The sequence below is a fragment of the Salvelinus sp. IW2-2015 genome, linkage group LG19 (assembly GCF_002910315.2).
Source record: "Salvelinus sp. IW2-2015 linkage group LG19, ASM291031v2, whole genome shotgun sequence".
Lineage (NCBI taxonomy): Eukaryota > Metazoa > Chordata > Actinopteri > Salmoniformes > Salmonidae > Salvelinus > Salvelinus sp. IW2-2015.
The window spans coordinates 6,787,102-6,804,237 of NC_036859.1; the positions used below are offsets into that span (position 1 = coordinate 6,787,102).

Here is a 17,136-nt window from a genome sequence, read left to right on the forward strand (position 1 = left end):
CACACACACACACACACACACACACACACACACACACACACACACACACACACACACACACACACACAAGCAGAAATCCTGACCCCTGATCTGCCTCCTCTAATTATTTTGTGTAAAATAAATGTTAATACTGGTAGGCTAGATTATTATTAACAGATACTGGCTATGTGCTTAAATCTGCAATACTCTTTTATTGAAAGATAGGGTGGGCTGGTAGATCACATTAGGTCTGTAATAGGCTAAATGGATTAGGATACTACTAACCTTCACGCATTATCTTAGTAGCCTATATTCATGTTTTGTTGTTGTTTTTACAGAATGTGTGACTGAATTGTATAGGCCCTGTGCAAATAGGATATATGTATGGCTTGTTGATGTACCTAATATGAGGATACATATTTTGCAATGGTTTTCAAGTTCAGCCTTTACCAATAACTGCATCATGCACTGTTATTGCAGTTAAACACATTATTAAAATGAAATGCTGTCCATAACACGGACCATAGCGGGTCCATGATGGGGTAACATTGGAGGCAGGCCCAACGAACAATGTCGATATATATTTGGACTTTCTTACTGTCAATCAGATTCTCGTGGCATACCATTGGTTGTGCGTCTGCTGTATTATCGTTCCATCTCACACTGTTTCTGGTCTGCCACTATTCGGTTTTCCGCAGTCTCCCTCCGCAAATTGACGTAGTTCTCATGGTTTGCGATTTAAAAAAGATGTAATTTTAATGCAACGACAATAACACTGATGCTGTACAGTATTTTAGTTTATCTCCATATCGATGTGTTACTGGATGTTTATTGAAAACGGCMGTTTTTAGTTGTAGGGCGTTTGAAATCGGACACCACTGGTGTTTTACGATCCTCGTAAGCCGCGGAGGGATACTCTTTTGGAACCGACAATGTGGAGGCTGTTAACATGTCTACTCGGAAGATAAAATGGTTACAATTGTAGCAACTAAAATAATCGATTGAGATATCACAAGAGTTATGAAGCTATTTGGAAACATTGTTTCATTTTCGTGACKTGGACTGTATAACGAACCAATAAGGGTTTGGGAGAACACGATATCGTCGTTCGCTCTTCATTTACAGTCCGGAGCACAGAGAGGGAATCTATCCCCAACTTTGTTTTTCTCTCTACAAGCGTTCTTTTCCCCCCCTGTTGGATGCTACATAATTAAAGAGGTTACTGAAAGGTAAATACACCACATCACACACTGTATATTTGTGAACGATATTATGATATTGGCCGGCATATGTTTTGCGGGGGCATTGTGCAACTTTAGCGAATAATAATAATTATGAGTTGTGTGAGTAGCACTGCCGGAGAAAACGGGGTCTTGAATTTTTGTCCGGCCTGGGCCATGGGAGCGAGCATGCAGCAGTTGGGCAGTAACGCTAGCTACTTGCAGCCTTGTAGGAAAATACTTCTTTGTTCACTTTGGACAACATTGTCAAGTTTAAAAGTAACCTAACATGCCAGTTCGAACGGCTAAATCATTGTAGTGATACTACTGGCATTTCTGTGTCAATATTTTCWSGAATAACAAACTAAATGTTTTAGACGGTTCGAAATGTGGTTAAATATTTAGAGGAAAACTTTGTGGTGTAGAGGAAAGTTGCGCCCAGAAAGGCACGCATGCATGCCTCTATTTTCTGGGTCAAATAGGCTGTTTTTATATTTTACATGTATTTTATAATAGACGTACGATCTAATGTATCTCAATTCCCAGTTATGTGCTCCTCAACATTTTCCACTCWGTTTATTTCGCATTTGGCAGTAAATTCCTTTCCCCCCACCCTCTTCTCTCGCGTGGAACCCCTGAACATGAACATAAGCAATGTACATTCTTTACGCACGGATCAACACATTTTATTATCGTTTTTCCATCATGCACATTTAATTTAATACGCAAGGAGAGCAACTCTTACACCATTGTTCTAGCCGTTATCGCTAACTTTATCAGGGCCTGACTCTCTTTGTGTTCTATACTAACAGACAAGTGGAGAAGTCGTGTGTATTCGACAGCTAATTCACAACCGRTTTCTCACCCATCCCAAACGCACGAACTGAACAATAATTTATGGGTTGACATAAAGCTTTTGTTGTTATGGTAAAACCTGCACTCGGGGGATTCCGTCGAAATCCGCAAAAACAATTTAGATTAGCCGTCCGGGAAGGCCTACGTATTGGGGGGGGGGGGTCGTCAGTGGGGCCCATTATGGAACTTCGATTTTAGGGAGGAAGCAGATTTCCGCAGCGAATGGGACATGCAGAGAACTGTCAGGCAACTGTTGAACGTCTGCTGCAGCATGATTTTCTGTACCAACAAGATCATACTACTCTTCACTAGTAATGCATGTGTTAGTGTACTCCTTAAACTAGTCATGTACCTCAAAAACATCCTGATTATGTGATTCTAAGTAGGTTATAGTATACTTTTTTTTTTACAAGGCTTATATAACTATCATATAGCCTATTCATGATTACATTCCCCACAGTGACAAGTTTACCGAACTGAGTTTTGCATGAGGCCCCCTCTTATCTTTGCACTTTCTTGTGTGTTGGCTCTTGGCCATGGGGTGCTGCCTGCCTGGTAGTGTTTCAGATGCTGCCCTCGAGGGAAGACACACTCACCGTCACCAACAACACTGATGCTCAGCACACATAGGCTACTCTTGTTCTTGACGTGTCTGAAATCCTTTCACACAACCAGAACCCAGTGCTTGTCGATGCCCTGAGCTGTTCATTAGCCTACTTAGATGATCGTGTTGTTTGATTTTGGAACACAGATAGCGTAGCCTAAACCTTACTCTGGCTGAAGTTTGAGGAAAACACTTGAGACCTGAGTTATGTTCATCTGGTACAAACGGGGAAATGTTGTGAAACAGAACAACTAGGTCCTTTATTTGATAAACCCGTGGGGTTACTGTGCTGGTAAAGCTCAGATATTTCATACCATATGTAATGGCYTTTGATGTGTAGGCTGGTATTGTTGTTGGTGAGAACAACTCTTGAAGCAGGTTGGTTTCTTAGGTTGCAGAGGCAGCCAGGGCTGAGGAGAGAGGTGAGTATTGGCTTTGTGGTAGACCAGAGGCCATACTCCAGATAGCTGACTGATGTGGGCTAGAATGGGGAAAGCCCAGAGTTTATGTGACACTAGATCTCTGATAAAGGCACTCAAAACCTCTAATACCCAAGGATTAAAGCATTACCAGTAGTTCATCCCAGAGTGTAAATTTGCCAGTAGTTCATCCCAGAGTGTAGGTTTGCCAGTAGTTCATCCCAGAGTGTAGGTTTGCCAGTAGTTCATCCCAGAGTGTAAGTTTGCCAGTAGTTCATCCCAGAGTGTAAGTTTGCAACAGTAGTCTCACCCAGAGTGTAAAGTTCTTTCCAGAGTAAGTTTCAGTATCCCAGAGTTGTAAGTTTGCCAGTAGTTCATCCCAGAGTGGTAAGTTTGCCAAGAAGTTTCATACCCAGAGTGGTAAGTTTGCCAGTAGTGTTCAACCCAGCGTGAAATAAGTTTGCCAGTAGTTCATCCCAGAGTGTAAGTTTGCCAGTAGTTCATCCCAGAGTGTAAGTTTGCCAGTAGTTTCCATACCTTAAGGGATTCCACACCACCTGTTTTGTAGATTGAGCTATGTAGCACAAATCTGCAGGCCACAATTCCAAATGAATGGGAAAGAGTTGCGTCATCTAACTCAATAACAGAGCAGGATACTTGTAGCAGGGAAATAACTAGGAGGCTATATTTGTGCCATCCCTCCCCCTTATTGGCCTTTTGAAGTGTGTGTGTGTGTGTAAAGGGTGCTTTGTGTGTTTTGCCAACCCTAATGTTGGTCATTCTATACAGAAGGAAAGTGATATCATGCTGACTCGATGCTCGTGACATTTTCACCATGATGGCCGACCGGGTATCAAACCTGATTTACTTTTGTATCCCCAAGACTGTTGGCCCACTGAAGATGCCTATGCGTGGGAGCCCCTTGTTTGCTCAGGGAGCAAACTTCAGTCTTCAGGTCTCAGACAAGGTCGCTTATYACGTAGACCACCTACATGCTCTGCCAAATGTAAACTTATGTTCTACAAGGGGAATTGTAATGTGGCCTATCCATTACAGAGATGTCTAACCACACAGTAAAAAGTGGTTGCAACCAAGTTAATGGTTTGTGTAGAGAAATCTTGGTGTCTGAATAAGCAATTTGTTGGTGGATTTGAATCATGATGCTGAAAATGTACCYTTGACACAGGAATCAATTGAGTAAGATTTGACTTCACACTTTTGTCACTGATTCTTCTGTCTTTCAACTATTTGTACCTCTAGACCAGGAGTCTCCAACCTTTTCTAGCATGAGAGCTACTTTGAGAGCCCCGGCCCACACACAAATTCAGTTTTATATCTCCTCCCCCCTCAAAATTCTCCATTTAATTTTTCCTGGTATTAGATTTTTTTTGTTTTTCACTCAAAATGTCTATTGTTCATAGAGAAACAATGAAAATGGATGTCCTGTGTCCATGCCAATGCTTAAATCACATCAGAAGCCCATTTATTTTTAGTTTGGGAAGATTTGAGTGTACTTCCCCTTTAATTACATCTAGTGAGTGAGGAATGTGCCGTCTAGTGTGCCGGTCTAGCAGTGGTTCTTTACTGCTGCTACTCATTTCATGGCAAAGTATGCAAATTAACAAATAATATATTCCGATTTATGTACTTACTCATGATATACTTCTGCCAGGTAAGCCTACTTTGCAGTTAACGTTTAATTGAGAAGGTTTTGGGGAAGGTATTTCTGTCAACCCACAAGACGGTTATCGCATCAATGGTCTACACACAGACAAACGCACACACCACACAGACGGGCAGATATTCTGTTAGGATTGTCTTTTTCCCCCCCCAGGGGTGGAATAATGACGATGTCGTGTTGATTAGATATTAGCTGGAAGCTTGCAGTGTCTGATACTTGGTAGATTTTGTTTATGACGKTTTTTTTTACGCTGCAACACGTGAAAATTGCATGTACTTTCAGAATTGTTTGGCGAGCTACTCATAGGTGGGCTGCTGGTGGCTGGCGATCGACCTGCTGGAGACCCCTGCTCTAGACCACGTGTCACTCATTCCACTAAGGCGGAGTGTCTGTGGGTTTTCAAATCAAATTTTATTTGTCACATACACATGGTTAGCAGATGTTAATGCGAGTGTAGGGAAATGCTTGGTTTTCGCTCCCCCCTTGCGATTGCTTGATGAATTAAGGTCATTGATTAGTTAGGAACTCCCCTCACCCATATGTGTAGATCTTAATTGGATACAAATTGAAGGGGAAAAACCAGCAGACACTCRGCCGTCCATGGAATGAGTTTGACAACCCAGCTCTAGACTTTGCCAGTTGGTCTGTTATCCCACTAAAGATCAGTTCTCTCTCTCGCCCCCTCAGTTGCTGAGACTGCGAGGGCCAAAGGAACAGCAGCAGAGAATGGCTACAGTGGGAACAGACAAGGAGCTCAGCGACCTGCTGGATTTCAGCGCGGTAAGACATCTTTGCTGTCAACAGCCCTGCAATATTTTTGTTCCCAATACTAGAATATATTTGTCCAGAACAGCTCCTTCRGGTATATAATAAGTTGTTTGTAGTCAAATACACATAGTCTCTTATAATGGGATGGGCAGGGGGAAACCGTAGACTGATAAAATGTATTATTTTAGATAAATAGTTTATGTACACAGAAACACTTCAACACACACCTTTTGTTGTCAAGACAAGGGTGTATAAATCCACACCCATCAAGATAGACATGCCAAAGACSATTTGCTAAAATGTCTCTTAGCTATAATAAAAGTAAGTGTTTTTGTTGTTGTATTGTTTGGTATAAAAGGTTGTTACATAAAGTGAATAGCACGGTATCAATCAGCCAGTGTTGTCATTGGGCAGTTTTTGTGAGTCACTCACGTCAATGACTAACTCATTGGCATGTTTTTTTTAGATTGCTTCACACTGTTGACARCTGCGGGAGTCTGTTGTAACTGAGAACGACTAAATCCTTCTATCGGATAGATTAAATTAGCGCCTAGCACCAAACTAGGTGTAATGTAACCGTTGTTATTGTACTTTGGTGTCTATTAAGGGCAGCTTTGGGTTCCTGTAGTCTAATGAAGATGACTACTGACTAGTTTAGTGAAGTGGTTGCCACAGGCTCGCCATTTTTCTCAAAACATAGATGTCTAAAGGAGACTTGTGCTTGTTTAGTTTTTTTAAACTTTAGGGCCCATATCCACAGTGCTGCTCTAGCATCAGGTTGGACTTTTACTTCATAATGAATAAGATTTTATGAACTGATCCGAGATTAGCGCTCCTACTCTGAGATGCTTTGTGGATATGGCCCCTGGACTTTAAAAAAAAATCTACGTCCCATTTCTGGTTTAATGTTTTTGACGCAGTGTTTGTCTCTTTTTCAGATGTTTGCGCCACCGGTGTCAAATGGGAAGAACAGGCCCACCACTCTAGCCAGCAGCCAGTTTGGAGGCTCCGGTAAGACCTGCCCTTGGTTTTTATACAAAAAGAAATGCCCACTGAATGCTTACAGCTCCCAATTTAGATTTTGAATAAAGCCTAATTATGGTACAATCATTTAAGTATTTCAGTTAACATGGTCTTCTTCAGGTCACCTTGGTGATGGTACAGCAACATTTTGACCAACATGGTCTTCATATGTGACCATATGATTTAAAATGGTCAACATCCACCTTTTCCCTACATCTCATCTGAAGCTGTTTCATTAAGGGTGTTATTGCTTTGTAATGGTCCCCTATATATGTCTTTAAGGAACAGCATGACATCGATGGGCTGTTACAACCCTTTCAACAACACTTTCTTATTTGTCTTCTRAGAACCCTCCCCACTGTCCCACCTCTGACCCCCCCACCCCTCCCCACTGTCCATCCTCTCACTGCCCCGTAGGGAGTGTTGTCAGTGAGGTCAAATCACAGTAGCTGTATCAATACTCCAAATAGGCTAAAATGGCCTACTGTCCTTCATTACCACTGATGGGTYGAAGGATTGGATATGATTCCACCGGTCTTCTCCTTCCAGCTGTTTGTTAATAAAGTTCATCAAGAAAAGGAAGCAGCCTCAGTCTTCCCCTCCCCCTCCAGGTGTCCCCGCCCTCACCTTCTCAGCTGCTGCCTCTCCATCACACTCTACGGAGGGTGTTAAAACAGGAGGGGGGATGGGAAATGACCCTATTCACCCCCAAATTCCCCATCTCTCACCCTGTGGGGAGGGGGGAACTATTTACGGTATTCTTCGCTCCTCCTCACCCCCAAACAACCAACCAACTACCCTCAATAGATCCCATCTCCTCTTGTTGATAACCATCTGAGATCAACACAAGAACCATGCTCCACATCCAACTTGCATCCTCTCTCTCTCTCTCGGCCTCAAGCCACTTTTCTTCAACCCTCTCCTCTCCGCCAATCATTTCCCTTCACCCCCCCCTTCTCCCTTCTCCTCCAATCACCTTCTTTCACYCTCCTCGAATCCCTGAACCGTTGATGTAGGTATTTTCAGGTTGTAACTGAAAAGAAACAGGATATTGAAGTAGCATAAATCAGATGAAAGGGACGGAGTAGGTGAAGCGTGGAAACCGAACTACGGTGTTTCTCTACGCTTGAGGGCCACTTACATTTTCTTTTGTAGCGACGAAAGGTGCACACTTACAGAAAAAGGCCGTTACTTTTCTCAATCCAACGGCTGCTCCTGGTATTGTGTGGCAGCCCTCAGCACAGGTCTCCACAATGCTCATCAGAGGCCAAAACAAAGGGYCTAGGCCGCAGAGAGAGAAGTGGATAGGCAGGCAGCATATGTGGCCCAGTGTATGATTTCACCCAGGAAGCCCCCACCCATCCTCTCACAATGGGGAGGAAGAGGCTCTATAAGGGAAGGTTCCTAGTCTCTCTGCACTACCATCTCCTTGGTAGCATTGGTGAGTATCTGCTCTGCCTTGCCTTTTTTTCTAGATTTGATTTAGTTGAGCTGTGGTTTATTAGTATTTTTTTTGGTGCTCGTCCCTGTAGAGTGGAAAAGGTTTGACGTGTGCTGTCATGGATTAGGATGAGTTTAGCCTGACCCAAGATATTGATCTATGGTAAATTTTTTGGGGAAGGGTAAGCTGATCACAGATCTGTGTCTTTGGGAGATCTTTACCCGTAGGAACGGTCGTTGTCATGCATCCCTAGTTCTCTCTGACTTTGGGTGTCTGTGCAAAACCCTTGAGGTGTAAACTAACTTCCAACGAAGTTTCATTTACTGGCAAGCAGAAACTGAGATTCTGAACTGGTATTTTTAAACTCTGGCTTGGGTTGAAATGCAAAAGAGGAACGTATACATTTTGCATGAACTTTCCGTTCTTTAGGAACTTTCCTTCGTGTGACTGGAAATTTGGATTTGGTAATTCAGTAACTTGATCAGATTTGCTCATGAATTGGATTCCTTGTGCAGTATAGAAGCAGACTCTGTCAGACTTGATCAAACCACAGAGCTTTAAACATAAGATACATTGTCCAGAATATGTTTAGCTTCTAACTTGAATGATTCAAAAATAATATGGGAAGTAGCATGCCTAATCATGTTCAAATTTGTAATTTCAAGTTGGTGTTGAATATTGTCCTCCCAGCATCGTGACACTGGCTCTTAGTAATCATTTCAGACACATCCTATACTGTTGCGTATCCATTGTAGACATTCCCTAAATCATAATCACACTCCTTAATACTTATTAGGCATCATGCATTATGTCTGGTTGACTCACATTTCTGTCATACAGGGCTGGGATGAAAGGAAGGAAGGAAGAAAGGGTAGACACCAGACAGTACACCAATCAGTGCCCGGGGCATTATCCTATAAAAGTGAAGTGTGTTTGTGCCTGCATGTTCCCTGTGTGTTGGTCCTGTAGCTTGTGTGACTCAGGCTGACTGGTCGTTTCCAGTATCTCTTCCTGTGGTAATTATAGGCCAGCCTCGCTTGAAGGGGTGGTGAGACCCGGGTTTAAAGGGGACTCGCTAGTGAATGTGTCTGGCCTGACTCAACCCTCTCGCTCTCTGAGCTATCGTGCTGAGACGTTCTCTCACTCACTCTTAACTCACTCAGTCACAGAAGTATCCCTGGGGGGCAAACCCTATAACAGAGGTTAAGGTGTGGAGTTCCTGCCTCATGTTTTTTTGAGTTGTTGTCATCAGCAATGGCTTGGTAACATAGTAGACCAACTATTTTCAAGATTCTTGGTTAAATGAATCCGTATAATTAGAATGTGGAGTTTAGTACTGGATCCTCTCTTCTACCAGGGTTCTGTGGACAAGAGCTCTGTGGTTTTCTCTGATGTTCTATTTGTCTTATATCAGGCTGTCATGGTAACGACTTGCAGGAGGAAGCCATTTGAAGTTTTGAGGAAAACAAATGAGTCTACTTAGACGAGTCTCACTTATTCTCTCCTTTATACTAATCAGCAGATCTGTTAATTAGTAGGAAAATGTGGTCCTAATGAATATGCATGAAAGCAATTTTAATGATGTTTTACTTCAGAGTTGCTCACTTGCCCTCTCCCTCACTCAATGTGAGTCATTTGTGTGGTGTGAAACTTTCTTCGTCTTTTTCTCTTTTTTCTCCCCGGTTGAAACACAGCTCCCCGTCCATACATTTCAATGCAGTCCAAATCCCTGCACCAGCCATTTTWAAATACCTTGCAATAAGAGTTGTGACGCTACTTACTACTTACCCCAGAAGGTCTAGGAGCGCGCTTCCTTCCATGCATTCCAGACACCCTCTTCTCCATTCGCTCCATACTTCCTGTAGACCCTTCCTCTCCTCAGGAGAACACATGAATAGCCCGAGGTGTGAGGTCCTAGCTACCTGCAGAGCTCCCTATTATCCCCGTGCCTTTGTGGATCTCCATGGTGTCAGGTCTATATCCCCCTGTCTTCCATCTGTCAGTCTTCCCAAAGAGCAGTAAGGGATACCCGCCGTGTTCATTTCCTACCCCAGYGGCTATGCTAAGTCTTCCACATTCTTCAGATGACCATATTTTAGCCGCCTATTCACGGTGTTGACGTGAGGGGGAGCGAGTGCCTTATAAAGGTCCGGCCTGATTCAGTAGCAGGATACCAGATTAAGATGTCCTGATAATGTTTGTTGGCAGCCCTCGACAGAGTTATGGAGATATTTAATGGTCCATTGCAGCCGTTTTTATCGCTATCAAATCATTTCTGGTTAATAATTAAGTACCTCAYTGTGATTGTTACTTTTTGACCATTTTCATTGAAAACAAACTGGGCTTCTTAGCAAAGGGCAATTTCTCAAGCAAGAATGTTGATAGACCACTCCCAGACAGTCCTGAGTGGGGAGGGGAAAACTGAGAATTAGCTGTTATTGGCAGAGAGGTTTGGAACTCTTTTTTTATTTTATTTTATTTTATTGGTCTATTAACCAATTCACTGCATGGTAAGGCCAAAACTCCATCCCACCAAAAGCAGCTCTTACACTAAAAGGGCATTCTCATTTTCACAGTATCATTCCAACCTCATTTATCGGTCCACAATATCCGGCACATTTCATAATTTGTGGGCGCTGTCTCATTAATTGTTGCCTTTGCGATCCACCTAAGAAATATCTAGGGGAAACACTGGTGTCATTTCAGCAGGGGAAAGGACTGGTCCATATGTCTCTGTGTATATGTCCTCTCTGAGTCTGTTCTACTGCTGGACATGGAGCGTGACAGTCAGGTTGAGGCAACAAACCCCTCGTCTCCTTCATCTGCGATTCTGCTGCCATCTCTCCTATAGATCAGTTGTCACGGTGATATAGCAGCTCTTTCCTCTCTGGACCCATCATTCTCCTTGATGGCTGATCCAGTCGTGCTTCCAGCCTGCTCCCCTCCGCCCCTTTCCATTTTTGTTATTAGACAACAAAACAAAAATATGAATATTCATAGAGCGCAGTCTCATTAATATGCACAGTTATGCAAATCAGCACACAATTAAGCCTCAGCTTCCCCCCAGAGATGCTGGGTAGCGGTAAGAGAGGAAACGGAGGGGGAGGAGAGAAGGGGAGGGGGGCAGGAATTTCTGCTTCGGCAATCTTTAAAATCACTCTCCCTACTTCCACTTCTTCAATGCAAATCCCTTGACCGGGGACAACATGCATGACGTGTGTCCCTTCTGTCATTTGTGTACTCCTTCATCCGTTGTCATGCAAAGAGAGGTGTGATGGGATGGGGATACGAACAACTACTGCGTTGCCATGGACAGAAGTGGAGAGAGTGGGAGAATGACAAATGTTGAGGATGATTGTAGGAGGCTCATACTGGGTGTTAATTATTCAAACTTCCTACAGCTCATAGCTACACTAAGTGACAGTGTGGTGGCAGAGCTGTCACGGGGAGCTGAAGTAGCAGCGCGCTCAGCCAAAGGTTATTTAGAACACTTCTAGCCAGTGAGGAAGCAGCAGTGCTTCCTAACTGGGTCACCCTCCATTGCATATTGGCTTCTAGCCTATATCGCCTATCTCCCTAGGTACTGGTGTAGATCGTAAAGGATTAGATAGGTATTGGCATTATCTTAACGGTTCCCCCTTGCCCTCTGATTGGCTAGGTGGAATTTTTCCCATTTTGGTCACATCTCCAACTTCTCAAACCTACAAATGCTCTGGGTGGGTACTAGGAACTACGGGTTTATTTGGAGTTGGGTGAAAGACTACCAGTCTACTACTAGTTTTGGTCCCTTTCCCTCTCTCCTTATCTCCTTTCCCTTTCCAGTCCTACATGGTTCTGAGTGAGCAGGTCTAACCCTGTGCGTTCCATCTTCTAGGTATAGATGAGCGGAGCGGTCCTGGCCCCTGGGTATCAGGAGAACAGAACAGCCCTTCCTTCAACCAGGGACGGGTAAAGGAACACTGCACACTTCATACTGTACACTACACACTACAGTGGCTACACACTGATCAGCATGGACAAGGTTTTCATACACGGTGGATATTACTAATAGTATATGACTAGCAGGGCTCTAAATTTAAAAATAAATAATTAGTAGCACTGGCTCTTTTAACATAAAAAAGTTAGGAGCACCACAGAAAATTTGAAGAGCACAGAAAATAATRTACATGACAAAAAGTATGTGGACACCAGCTTGTCGAACATCTCATATCAAAATCATGAGCATTAATATGGAGTTGGTYCCCCCTTTGCTGCTATAACAGCCTCCGCTCTTCTGGGAAGGCTTTCYACTAGATTGTTGGAACATTGCGGCGGGAACTTGCTTCCATTCAGCCACAGGAGCATTAGTGAGGTCGGGCACTGATGTTGGGTGATTAGGCCTGGCTCGCAGTCAGCGTTCCAATTCATCCCAAAGGTGTTCGGTGGTGTTGAGGTCTRGGCTCTGTGCAGAACAGTCAAGCCCATCCAAACCAATCTCGACAAATCATTTCTGTATGGACCTCGCTTTGTGGATGGGGGCATTGTCATGCTGAAGCAGGAAAGGGCCTTCCMCAAACTGTTGCCACAAAGTCGGAAGCACAGAATCGTCTAGAATATCATTGTATGCTGTGTTAAGATGTCCCTTCACTGGAACTAAGGGGCCTAGCCCAAAACATTGTTCCTCCTCCACCAAACTTTACATTTGGCACTATCCATTGGTGCAGGTTGCATTCCCCTGGCATCCTCCAAACCCTGATTCGTTCTTCGGACTGCCAGATGGTGAAGCGTGATTCATCACTCCAGAGAACACRTTTCCACTGCTCCAGAGTCCAATGACGGCGAGCTTTACACGACTCCAGCCGAGGCTTGTCATTGCGCATGGTGATCTTAGGTTTGTGTGCGGCTGCTCGGCCATGAAAATCTATTTCATGAAGCTTCCATCATACAGTTCTTGTGCTGATRTTTCTTCCAGAGGCMGTTTGGAACTCCGTATTGAGTGTTGCAATCGAGGACAGACGGTTTTTATTCATTTTAGCAATCTGCGGTCCTGTTYCATGAGCTTCTGTGGCCTACCACTTCCCGACTGAGCCGTTGTTGCTCCTAGATGTTTCAACTTCACAATAACAGCACTTTAAGTTGACCGGGGCAGCTCTAGCAGGGAAGAAATTTGACGAACTGACTTGTTGGAAAGGTGGCATTCTATGACTTTGCCAACATTTTAAATTCACTAAGCTCTTCAGTAAGGCCATTCTACTGCCAATGTTTGTCTATGGACATTGCATTGCTGTGTGCTCGATTTTCTACACCTGTCATTAACGGGTGTAGCTTAAATAGCCGAATCCACTAATTTGAAGGGGTGTCCAAATACTTTTGTCGTTATACAGTTGAAGTCGGAAGTTTACATGCACCTTAGCCAAATACATTTAAACTCAGTTTTTCACAAATCCTGACATTTAATCCTTGTAAAAATTCCCAGTCTTGGGTAGTTAGGATCACCACTTTATTTTAAGAATGTGAAATGGCAGAATAATAGTAGATAATTATTTATTTTCAGCTTTTATTTCTTTCATCACATTCCCAGTGGGTCAGAAGTTTACATACACTCAATTCGTATTTGGTTAGCATTGCCTTTAAATTGTTTAAACTTGGGTCAAACGTTTTGGCAGCCTCCACAAGCTTCCGACAGTAAGTTGGGTGAATTTGGGCCCGTCCTCCTGACAGAGCTGGTGTAACTGAGTCAGGTTTGTAGGCCTCCTTGCTCGCACACCGCTTTTTCAGTTCTCCCACAAATTTCTATAGTTTGAGGTAGGGCTTTTGATGGCACATCCAATACCTTGACTTTGTTGTCCTTAAGCCATTTTTGCCACAACTTTGGAAGTATGCTTGGAGTCATTGTCCTATTTGGAAGACCCATTTGAGACGAAGCCGTACTTCCTGACTGATGTCTTGAGAATGTTGCTTCAGTATATCCACATAATTTTCCTCATGTGCATCTTATTTTGTAATAGTGACCAGTCCCTCCTGCAGCAAAGCACGCCACCAACATGATGCTGCACCCCGTGGTTCACGATTGGGATGGTGTTCTTCGCTTGCAAGACTCCCCCTTTTCCTCCAAACATAACGATGGGTCATTATGGCCAAACGTTTTACTTTTGTTTCATCAGACAGAGGACATTTCTCAGAAAATTACAATCTTTGTCCCCAAGTGCAGTTGCAAATCGTAGTTTGGCTTTTTTATGGTGGTTTTGGAGCAGTGGCTTCTTCCTTGCTGAGTGGCCTTTCAGGTTATGTCGATATAGGACTCGTTTTACTGTGGATATAGATACTTTTTGTACCTGTTTCCTCCATCTTCACAAGGTCCTTTGCTGCTGTTTTGGGATTGATTTGCACTTTTCGCCCAAAAGTACGTTCATCTCTAGGAGACAGAACGCGTCTCCTTCCTGAGCGGTATGACGGCTGCGTGGTCCCATGGTGTTTATCCTTGGGTACTATTGTTTGTACAGATGAAGTGGTCCTTCAGGCGTTTGGAAATTGCTCCAAGGATGAAACCAGACTTGTGGAGGTCTACAATTATTTTCTGGGGTTTGGCTGATTTCTTTATATTTTGCCATGATGTCAAGCAAAGAGTACTGAGTTTTGAAGGTAGGCCTTGAAATACATTCACAGGTACACCTCCAATTCACTCCTATGTTCAATTGGCCTATTAGAAAGCTTCTAAGCCAATGACATCATTTTCTGGATTTTTCCAAGCTGTTTTGAAGGCCCAGTCAACTTAGTGTATGTAAACTTCTGACACTACGCAATTGTGATAACAGTGAAAGAATTTGTTTGTCAACAATTGTTGGAAAATTACTTGTCATGCACAAAGTAGATGTCCTAACCGACTTGCCAAAACTATAGTTTGTCAACAAGAAATATGTGTGGAGTGGTTGAAAAACGGGTTTTAATGACCCCAACCTAAGTGTATGTAAACTTCTGACTTCAATAGTATGTAGTTACATTGGATCTATATGAATCCTACTTACTTTTGAAGCATATCTCCTAAGAAGATATCACTTTTCCTTTCTTTCTGTGGCACCAAATGTTTGTGTATATTAGTAAAGTTACCACGTTGTTAGGATGACTGCATGATAGGGGCAAGAAGTATTGTGATTTTACTTGCGCTATAGATCAAAACACTTGGGTGAACCATTGGAATCAAAGATATAATGATTATTCAACGGGTGGTGGTCATGAAAACAAATGAATAAGACTGGTATGAGTTATGACAGGGTATTAACCAAAGTGTTGGTCAGTGTTTCCCAAGGGACCCATAATCACATTGGAATATATATATTTTTTTTTTGTGCTTCTTTATGCTTGCATACAGTGCCTTGCAAAAGTATTTACCCCCTTGACATTTTTCCTATTTTGTTGTCATGGACATAAACAAAATAGTCAAAATTCGTGAAATGGGAAAAAATAACTTATTTTTAAAAAATCTACAAAATAAAAAACAGAAGTGGTGCGTGCATATGAATTCACCCCCTTTGCTATGAAACCCCTAAATAAGATCTGGTGCAACCAATTACCTTCAGAAGTCACATAATTAAATAGATTCCACACAGATGCACTGTAAGTGTCAAATGAGCTGTCACATGATCTCAGTATATATAMACCTGTTCTGAAAGGCCCCAGAGTTTGCAACACCACTAGGCAAGTGGCACCATGAAGACCAAGGAGCTCTCCAAACAGGTCAGGGACAAGGTTGTGGAGAAGTACACCAAAACTCACCGACCAGGCAAGGACGGCATTAATCAGAGGCAACAAAGAGCCAAAAGATAATCCTGAAGGAGCTGCAAAGCTCCACAGCGGAGATTGGAGTATCTGTCCATAGGACCACATTAAGCCGTACACTCCACAGAGCTGGGCTTTACAAAAGAGTGGCCACAAAAAAGCCATTGCTCAAAGATATTTTTTAATACACGTGGGAGACTTCCCAAACATATGGAAGATTGTACTCTGGTCAGATGAGACTAAAGTGTAGCTTTTTTGKCCATCAAGGAAAATGCTATGTCTAGCGCAAACCCCAACACCTCTCATCACCCCAAGAACACAATCCCCACAGTGAAGCATGGTGGTGGCAGCATCATGCTGTGGGGATGTTTTTCATCGGCAGGGACTGGGAAACTGGTCAGAATTGAAGGAATGATGGATGGCGCTAAATACAGGGAAATTCTTGAGTGAAACCTGGGGGGGGGGTGAATAGTTATGCACAAATTTTCATTTTTTTGTGTGTCTTATTTCTTGTTTGTTTCACAAAAATATTTTGCATCTTCAAAGTGGAAGGCATGTTGTGTAAATAAAATGATACAAACCCCCCAAAAATTTAATTAAATTCCAGGTTGTAAGGCAACAAAATAGGAAAAATGTCAAGGGGGGTGAATACTTTCGCAAGGCACTGTACATACAGTACCAGTCAAACGTTTGGATGTACCTACTTATTCAWGGGTTTTTCTTTATTTTGACTATTTCCTACATTGTGGAATAATAGTTAAGACATCAAAACTATGAAATAAAACAAATGGAATCATGTAGTAACCAAAAAAGTGTTAAACAAATCAAAATATATTTGAGATTCCTCAAAGTAGCCACCCTTTTCCTTGATGACAGCTTTGAACACTCTACGTACCTGTAGATTGTTCTTAAACCATTATTTAGTCAAGAGTAATAGCCAATGCAGTATGTTGATTCCTCCTATGAAAGTATCTGCCTGTTTCACTGTCGGCTGCTGTGTGAGCGAGCCACTCTCACTCCCTCTCCCCAATGTGTGCATGGAAGAGGGAGATGCGTTCTGAGAAGCACAAGCATATGACCATTGCACAAAATGTAATTGCGGGAAAAATACAGTTTTCAGCGAGACTACAGTTCCTCTTATAGAGGGGAAAATCACAACTTTCTGTGAAGTATCTATTTCTATGGTTTTGATGCGCCGCGTAGCAGAGCGCCCCATTTGCAGTGAATAGGCCTGCATCAAGTAGCCAATGCCTAGAGCTGAACATTTTTTGTTGGGCGTTTTAAGATGACTAAATTAGCCCACRTGGCTATATAGCAACAATCATGTTTTGAGTACCATCAGGTGGCTTTATAGGCCAATATGCACAAAGATGTCGGCAAATTCTCTGAAG

The 17,136-nt window shown here is 42.8% G+C and overlaps 1 protein-coding gene across 3 annotated transcripts in view; it reads left to right on the forward strand.

Annotated features, from left to right (window-relative positions):
- Positions 1-662: 662 nt before the first annotated feature.
- Positions 663-17,136, forward strand: part of LOC111979391 (transcription factor E2-alpha) — a 40,590-nt gene continuing 24,116 nt past the window's right edge. For 2 of the 3 annotated variants that reach the window (XM_024009896.2, XM_024009897.2), the window contains exons 1-4: positions 666-1,208; positions 5,446-5,538; positions 6,465-6,537; positions 11,865-11,938. In XM_024009896.2, the coding sequence (XP_023865664.1) occupies positions 5,485-5,538; positions 6,465-6,537; positions 11,865-11,938 (201 nt within the window). In that variant the 5' untranslated portion in view covers positions 666-1,208; positions 5,446-5,484. Of the gene's footprint in view, positions 1,209-5,445; positions 5,539-6,464; positions 6,538-11,864; positions 11,939-17,136 lie in introns of all 3 variants that reach the window. The other variant, XM_024009895.2, reaches the window with a different exon arrangement.